The following is a 9,483-nucleotide window of genomic DNA, read 5'->3' as shown; positions in this document are numbered from 1 at the left end:
TTGGGACAATGCGGACACCATCAAAACACTGGGTATGTACTGGTTGCCCAAGCAAGATTGCTTCACTTATAAATTACAAGCAAATACTCCAGCCGGTATAACAAAACGGGAAATCCTATCGACCATAGCACGTTTATTTGATCCTCTTGGATTAATCGCTCCAGTTGTAATTTCAGCAAAGATTATATTGAAAGAAATTACACTAGCGAAGCAATATCGCGAGGACGGATCACTGTATTGGGATGAGCCAGTTCCCAACACCATTGCCGTCAAATGGCAACAATTTCGACAGCAACTAATGAATGTTAACACGATCAAAATACCACGCAGCGTCAAATTTATACCACAATTTAGTAGTGAGATACAACTACACACCTTTTGCGATGGATCCTCCAGTGCTTACGCAGCAGCAGTGTATGCACGCACCCAACAGTCTGATGCGACTTTCTATACAACTCTCATCGTTGCAAAATCAAAAATTTCGCCAACCAAGCCGTTAACAATACCGCGCACTGAGCTATGCGGTGCAGTATTAGCTACCAAACTCACCAAATGGGTGCTGGAGAATAACCGATGGACCAATGCACACATATCTACCCGTTACTGGACCGATGCTACCATTGTTCTGCACTGGATTAAAGGAGACATTACTAGGTGGAAAACATTTGTAGCCAACCGGGTGTCTTACATTATCGACCACACCTCGGCGGCTCAGTGGCACCACATAGACACGTCGGAAAACCCAGCAGATTGCGCAACCAGAGGCTTACCACCGAGCCAAATACCTGATATTTGGTGGCATGGCCCATCCTGGCTATGCAAACCCCACCCCGTGGCCGTCTCAAGCATTCAAATCTCTCTTTTTCTCGAAGACATCCAATTATATTACCTCATTGTCACCTATTTTCAGATCTGGTAATACAACACTCTCATCAGCTCACTCTACATGGCTGCGCTCAATTAACACTAGCTCACATACGATACAAATTCTGGATTCCCAGAGGCAGACAAGCAGTCAGGCGAATCATCCGGAAATGCGTCACATGTTTTAAGGTAGCTCCAGTCGTAGCGAAGCAATTAATGGGTGACTTGCCATTACATCGAGTCAACCCCCCAACTCGTCCGTTCATTACAACAGGAGTTGACTACACTGGTGCGATTGAACTTCAAGCCGCGCGTGTACGAGGATCTACTACCCCTATGGCTATGTAGCCATTTTTATATGCTTAGCAACCAAGGCAGTCCACTTGGAAGCCTGGATCGGACTCGCTAGTCAGAGTGGTTACATTAAAGACGAAATCTAGCATTCAAAAGAGGTCAATCACAAAGCTTTGTCCACTTCCTATTTCAACATAATTATGATCAACACACGGATCAAGAATAACAAGGAGCCTTCATGCTGGACGACGCATTGGCGGGCGGCATGTACGGATTATGAGCGGAGTCACCCGGTGCTACAGCTGTCATAACAGCGGATTAACATTCTATGTGTCGATGCTAATTGAACTCAGCTGTACTCTTTCGAAAGGGCTCTTGTAATTTTGCGGTCATAGCGATAAGACGTAGTTTTTTTATGTATATGTCGCAGCGTTGGCATTTTCTTGCTCCTGATCTTCCATATTGGCAAATAAACTGTTCCAGTGAAGCGAATTCCAACCGGCGTGCGCGATCGTCTGTATGCAACTGATCGTATTTTCTACGCATCGATCTATCCTTTACACACCCTAGCTGGACTACACTTGGCGACAGCGCGACAACGCCGTCGCCTCACTCGTAACGGTACCTTGGCGCCAGTCATATTCTACGTTGTAGTCAAATTCTAAGAATGTCCTCACAATATACCAAACTCATTGCGCAGCTGCGTCTTGCAAGCACAGTGGTCAAACCATGTTAATAATACGACAGACACGTACAGTGGTCAGAATACATCCGTAATGCGACACGGCCTTCCTGACATAATACACGTCCTCGTGTGTTGTCTTAAATCTAACACATAAGTGATAACACTTCAGGATTTAAAGACTCTCTGGATATTTCAAAGAATTATTTCCATTTAATCCTTTTCTGATTCAAATTAGTTTCAACTTTAGTCTTATCATAACATGACTAAATTACTTAAATTTTCGTAACACAACTCAAATTTAACAAATCATACCACTCGTGTAATTCCTTTAACACATTTGTCTCTTAATCTTTCAAATCAAACATATTTCGTAGTTCCTTTTACAAATAATTAACTTATCTTTTGTGTAGTTCCTTTTACACATAATAAACCTATCTTTAGTGTAGTTCCTTTTACACATAATTAACTTAAATTTTGTGTAGTTCCTTTTACACAAACTGAACTTATATTTTGTGTAGTTCCTTTTACACAAACTGAACTTATATTTTGTGTAGTTCCTTTTACACAAACTGAACTTATATTTTGTGTAGTTCCTTTTACACAAACGACCCCCGCCATAACAAGTCTCTTCTGCTATGGTGCGGTCTTCAGTTTCTCTATTGGCCAACAGACACAACTCCTATTGTGCTGCCCCTGTCTTTACATAACTCATCTTTATTGTATTCTGCTTAAGCTTTCATGTTCTTTTTAGCCTCCTTTCTCAAATTTTCTTTGTCTACCTCATCATCGTTATTTTCTTTTAGCGGCAACAAGCCAAAAGGTCGAGCTTCCTTACCAATCAATAATTCCAAAGGGCTAAACTTAGTCACACGATTAATCGTGCCATTCATTGCTAGCTGCACTTCAGCCAACGCATCCTGCCATGATCTCTGACTAGACTCGGCTTCTATTTTAGGAATAGGATGCAGCTCAGTCTGCACTTTTCCCGCTAGTGGCTTAGAAACTTTACATGTAATGCAATCTTCTACGAATCCACGCACACATTTAGACATATTTTCGAACCGATAATAACAATAGACTTTGTCCAGCGTCTTTTCCAATCCAAGATGCATAATAACGTAACTCATTATTTTTTAACTTTACAATTATATCTTGTATCTCAGTATCTCGCTGTTGTTCTTTCTGTTGTTCAAGCACAGGATTTCGAGAGAGAAAATCCACATGCGCCATTCGCTCGCCTTTTCTATACTCTATTTCGAAATCAAATGCCTGTAAAACGCCCACCATCTATGCACCCTCGGTGTTAAACCTAGTTTTGTGCGGCTGGCCTTTAAATAATTACAGTCAGTATATACTACAAATTTACGTCCTGTAATACTCTACAACATGAGGTTTATTGTCAATTGTATGTAACAGGATCGCTCCATATTGATTAGCACAGCAAGTCTCCTGCGTGTTGTCCCTTCGATCCCTTCGACCAGACTAATTCACGTCGCCCTCTCGTTGCTTTCCTTATATTTCTCAACTTCACTTCATTATTTCAATCTTTAACTCAACGTAATATTTCACCAATATCCGAAACATTTTTATCAAATAACATATCGGCATCCCTTGCCTTGCTCAAACTTTTCTTAGCAATTTACATTTTATGACTTCATTTCTTTTGATCAAACAGTAATCGTATCTCTTGACGCACTTCTTTCTTTTTATCATTCTGTACCTTACCATTCTCTCTCTTTTGTCTCTATTATGTCACACTGTCAGGCTCTTGCTGCACTCCTTGCAACGATCTCACGCATCCTCGTGCGCCATGGTCTCTCCGGACCCTCATATCTGTAGCCTTGTGAATAATTAACTCAGAGTCTATGGTATCTACGAGTGCCTCAGTCGGCGATCTCTCGCAGTGGTCTCTACGAGTGCCTCAGTCGGCGATCTCTCACATTGGTCACTACGAGTGCCTCAGTCGGCGATCTCTCGCATTGGTCTGCGTCTACCTCAACAGGCATCGACCATAACTATTCGTGGGCCTACTATACGTTCTCTTGCTTGTCAAAGATCTCAACACATATCGGTCACCATCAAGCTTTTCTGCCATTACATATGGCCCCAAACCTTGGGTTTAGCTTTGTTTGATGCCGCTCTTCACTCTTGAGCAAGACATGGTCGCCTACATTGAATCTTATTTCTTATATTGAATCTTTTTTTATTTATAAAATTAAAATTACAAATCTTTACGTAGCTAGAATTTGCCACTCATAAGCACTGCACCACTAATTCATCCTTCCATGAACACATCCGGTAATCCCTCTTTCAATATGGAATCAAAAAAAAGTATGGAACGGACTCACCGGTTGAACTTCTTACTATTCCTGATGAGCTACAGTACAGATGTCAACACGTTTCTCGGTTACTTGGTCGTTTCCTCGTGATCGTCCTTTTGGACAGGCGGATGCGAAGTGCCCAAGCTCGTCGCATTTGAAACATTTGACTGTTAATCGGTCTTTTGATCCTTGCGTTGAACTTCCGTTGTGACCTTCTCCTTGATTTTGTGACCTCTGCCGAGCACGACATTCAGCATATTTATGTCCAGTATTTCCACAATAATTGCATTCCACTTGAGAGAGATACTTAGACTTTTTACGCTCCGGGTCTGTTGTAGATGCGTCGTCATCAAGGTTCCGTTTTTTAAAAGTGTGCGCTTGTAGTTGTTGTTGCATGTCATTTCGAGTTTTAATATTGTTTGTAAAAACCCAGCGCGACAATTTGTCATCAATTTGTGCCATGTGAGCCAGAGTAAGTGAAACCGCAATTTCCTCCAGATCAATAGATTTAAATTTGGACATAAGTAAGGTGACGATTCGGCTTCCATATTCGGTGTAACTTTCTCCAGACTTTGGTCGCCCGTTCAAAATCAGTGTGGCAGTAGATGTTTCGGTGCCAACGAAGCGTTGAACGAAGAGTTCTTTAAATTGTGGCCATGTGATGCCAGCAAAGCATATTTGGGACAGCCATTGTGATGCACTTCCCTCTAGCGCCTTACTTAAAGTTATCATCAGGCTGCTACCTTCGGGCATTTTATCAGCAAAAATGAGATCCACTGTTGTACACCAAGCTGAGGCATCTGCACCAGCTCCCTCAGGATGAAACTTTGGGAGAGTTATATGTTTTCCCTTTTCATCAGTTGCCGATGCCTTTGGTGTCTGCATATTTTTGATGATCTCCATTAGGTTGTTGTTTTGCACTTGTAAAGCTGCCAGGTATGCATCGGTGATATTTGTAGGCAAAGCAGATCCCACTTCTGATGTCGCAGCGTTGGCATTTTCTTGCTCCTGATCTTCCATATTGGCAAATAAACTGTTCGAGTGAAGCGAATTCCAACCGGCGTGCGCGATCGTCTGTATGCAACTGATCGTATTTTCTACGCATCGATCTATCCTTTACACACCCTAGCTGGACTACACTTGGCGACAGCGCGACAACGCCGTCGCCTCACTCGTAACGGTACTTTGGCGCCAGTCATATTCTACGTTGTAGTCAAATTTTAAGAATGTCCTCACATTATACCAAACTCATTGCGCAGCTGCGTCTTGCAAGCACAGTGGTCAAACCATGTTAATAATACGACAGACACGTACAGTGGTCAGAATACATCCGTAATGCGACATATACAAAAAAAAATGCATTTAAATGGAGAAATAAACTGAAGATAAATAGTGTATATATGATTCGTATTTGCGAACCCCATTACTATGATGCCAAAGCAGTGAGGCATCACAACTATTCACTTATAATGAAATGACAATTTGTAAACATAAGATCATGACAGACATTAGTAATTCATCTTGCCTACCAAATCTCCTAAAAAGTCGCCCTGCCACCTGCATTATAATCAACAATCAACACATCCCCAAAATTGATGAAATCGCACCCGGAGTTATATTACTCAACAAATTCAGCGGCAAGATCTCAGTCAACGGTACAACGTCAACACTTAATGGGTCATTTACTTCAGCAATACCACAATAGAAATTGATGAACTAGCCCTTACGAACAAGTACACCGTACACCATCAACCTATGCCGGCAATCCTCCAAACCGAGATGACAATTAAAAACCTAGAAGAGAAACAATCACTAGAATTTGTCAAGGAACATAATGTCAATAATACTAAAACCTTGGAGCGGTTAAAAACAACCTCCCACACAGCCGATATACTGATGGGCTGCGTCCTAATCACCGGAATCGTCGTAATAACGATCCGCATCTTGATTAAGGTTACAAAGGTTACAAAATTCCATATAAACCAAACCACCGACGACAAACCGACCAATGACCGCAACGAGTGGGGACACTCGATTTTAAAGGCGGAGGAGTTAGCACCAAAAGAACTCGCAACAACAATCTGCGAAGGCTTACACGCGCATACGGCCGTCCTGCAGTAGCCTATAAATGCGAGATCAGCGTCTGGAGCGCTTTCGTGGGAGCGACGATGGCAGAGCCAGCAACGGAGTTGGCACTGACGCTAGCAGAAGCAGCGACGGTGCTGGGGTGCTTTTTTTGTATATCGATAGAAATTTACTAAGACTAAAAAAATATATATAATAAAATATCAACAAAAAACGATAGAAATTTAGGACTAATAAATATATGAAACAAGAGAGAATGCTATGGTCGACAACCCCGACTATCAAATACCGTAACTCAGCTAGTGGATATGTTAACGAGAAATTTCATATTTTTTCTGGGATATCGATAGATATTGGTAAAAAAAACATATAACATAATATATGGATAGAAATTTACAAGAATAAAAACAAATATTCAAAAACATCAAAACATTTTCCAAAAATATGGGTGTGACAGTTTTGGGCTGCTTGTGTACCTCTTATAGTTTCTAAGATCTCGACGTTCACAGACGGACATGTCCAGTTTGAATCTATTATATAAGGTGATAAGGAATAAATATACTTTATATGGTCGGAAACACGTCCTTCTACCAGTTTAATACTTTTCAACAAATCAAGTAAACCCTTTTACTCTACGAGTACGAATTTATTTATCAAATTGATAAATAAAAAAATATGTATATTGGATTAGTTAATCGCATTTCCCAAATCTAAATAAAATGCTATAAGATTCACTTATTCTTATTAGCTTCATTGTTTAATTCAAAATGAAATTTGGTTCTAGTTTTTAAATAGTATGCTTAACTAAAAACAGCTTTTTGTGATGGTTTTGACCTATATTAATAAAAACACCAGCAAATTTCATTTGTTACACTTCTGATATAAACATTGCAATTTATTTTTGAATGATGTGATATTGTACCTTGTTATCTCAAAAATTTATGAATTATTTACCTTGTTTAAATTTAAGCAATAAGCAGTAAAAACTAGCGTTGTGACCAAATTCAAATAACGAATACCAATAATTAGTTCTTTTATATTTTGTTTTAAATTTTACTATTTATCATCATGAAATTTGATATTAGAAATGTTTGCAATTGATGTTGCTACGCCCTTTTATCACACCTCGGGAAGAAGTATTTTTGTTTAATATTCAAAACGAGCTGAACAATTTTTTTCTTGATGTTATACTCATACGTAAAACTTAAAAATATCCCAAAACGTACATTTATAATTGATGACTTAAAACGCCAAATTATTTTAAGAATGCTTCATCAAGTGCACCAGAGGAACGCACAAAGTGTTTAAAAATGAAGCTTAAGCGCTGCTCTTTAATACAAACTGGTCTTCTTCATGATTCGCAGAAATTCTTCTTGATTTACCTCGCCATCATTGTCCAAATCGGCTTCGTCTATCATCTCTCGTAGTTCCTCGTCAGTCAGTGTTTCACCAAGTTCGCGAGCTACCCTCTTTAGATTTCTGAATGAAATTTTTCCAGTGTCGTCATCATCAAAAAGCCGAAAAGCCTTAAGTATCTCTTCCTTAGTGTCCTTTTCGGCCATCTTTATAGTCATCAGTTGCAGAAAGACGTTGAACGCAATGCGTCCACTGCAGTCCTTGTCAATGTCGGAAATCATCCTTTTAATCTCCTCCTTTTTGGGCTCGAATCCCAGAGCCCTAATGGCCACCTTAAGTTCTTTTACCTCAATGTAGCCCGTGCCTTCGTTGTCAAATAGATCAAAGGCCTCCTTAATGTCGCATTTCTGGGCCTCAGACAGTTCGAACTTGGGTCCAGACTTCTTGCGACCTTGTTGCGTACCCCTTTTGGCAGGAACTGTAGCAGGGTTGGCGTTGCCAGCCGCAGTTGAGTTTTGCTCCATTAATCGATTGGCTTAAATTGGGAAAACGTTTATATGTGATTTTGTGCAGGCCTCAGGTTTATTTGAAACTCACGTAATTTCAGATGTTGGTATAAGTTCTTGATTTACGTCGCATAGACTGTACGAGTGAGGGTTGATTTGTTGAATGCTCCTATTTTTGTTATAATATTTACACATAAACATTAAGAGCTCTACACAGCCCACCCTGTTACTAGCTCAAACAAATAGTTTGCAGTTCACGATTTCAAGAAAGTCATATGTCGGCTCTAATAAAGCCGACTAGAATGTCAAACACAATGTTAAAGGCCTGTTCACACTTGTGAAACATCTACACATATATTTCCACAACAGCAAATGAATAGTAGTAGACACTCAAAATTGAGTACAATTACTAACTATCGTACTAGTGTAGTTAGTGTAGTGTAGCTAGTGTAGCTGTGCGAAACGAACAGTTAGTTCTTATGTACATATGTATGTTTCACACATCCTTTTGGTATAATGAAGCACCAAAGCAAAGACACTAGAATAACAAGATGCGTAACGGCCATACAAATTTTGGCACGCGATTTTTTGGCCGTGGCTCTAGAGGTGGCTCCAGGCTCTCTTGAGTTTTTGTTCGAGAGAGAAAGAGCGGAGAGCGCTACAGCAAACAGCTCTTTTCTACGCATACAGTGATAGCATACAACTGTATGTGTGCATACGTGTGCTCATGCATTGTAAATTTGACAAAATATGCCCTTCACCTTAAAAGTTCGTTGACTTTAAATCTATATTATTTTTGATTAATTGGCTCCATGCGAAAAATTCTTGTTTTGTCTTGCCTTAACGTTATTATTATTTAAATAAAGCTTAGAAATAGTAATAGCCGAATCTATGTACATCACAAAATAAATCTCGAAAATGACTTTATATTAGAATACTTGTCATTAGGGTATTCAGCTTGCGGCGTGAGAAAAATTAATATGGCAATGATTGTTGAGTGCTTGTGTCCGCACTTCGTGCCTGACGATATGACTTTTGCAACAAACTGTTTTCATATTTTTATTTATTTTATTAATTTTTAGTTTCTACTACGTATTATTATTTTTTATGAATTATTATTATGAAATATTATTTTTATTATTTATGAATAAAATTATTATTTTTTTATGAAATTAAAAAATAATTATTATTTTTATGAAATATTTATTTCATATTTATTTATTTATAATATAAATAAAATAAAAATAAAATATAAATATGTAAACGGTAGCTAATTCGAGCGGCGATTTTAACAAACGAATTTAAAAAATTTTAAAATTATAATAGTCAGGGAATTTTTATTTTATTTCATCATATTGCTACGAAATTGGCC

The 9,483-nt window shown here is 39.0% G+C and overlaps 1 protein-coding gene across 1 annotated transcript; it reads right to left on the bottom strand.

Moving 5' to 3' along the window:
• Positions 1-7,265: 7,265 nt before the first annotated feature.
• On the bottom strand, positions 7,266-8,577 carry LOC6739542 (caltractin). The gene is made up of 2 exons (XM_016174414.3): positions 8,203-8,577; positions 7,266-8,140 (listed from the first exon to the last, which is right to left on the bottom strand). Exon 2 carries the CDS (start codon positions 8,127-8,129, stop codon positions 7,581-7,583), a length of 549 nt encoding a protein of 182 aa, XP_016025848.1. The 5' UTR covers positions 8,130-8,140; positions 8,203-8,577; the 3' UTR covers positions 7,266-7,580.
• Between the last annotated feature and the right edge of the window lie 906 nt (positions 8,578-9,483).

The sequence above is a fragment of the Drosophila simulans genome, chromosome 2L, assembly GCF_016746395.2.
Source record: "Drosophila simulans strain w501 chromosome 2L, Prin_Dsim_3.1, whole genome shotgun sequence".
Lineage (NCBI taxonomy): Eukaryota > Metazoa > Arthropoda > Insecta > Diptera > Drosophilidae > Drosophila > Drosophila simulans.
This window is presented reverse-complemented; position numbering and strand designations above follow the sequence as displayed.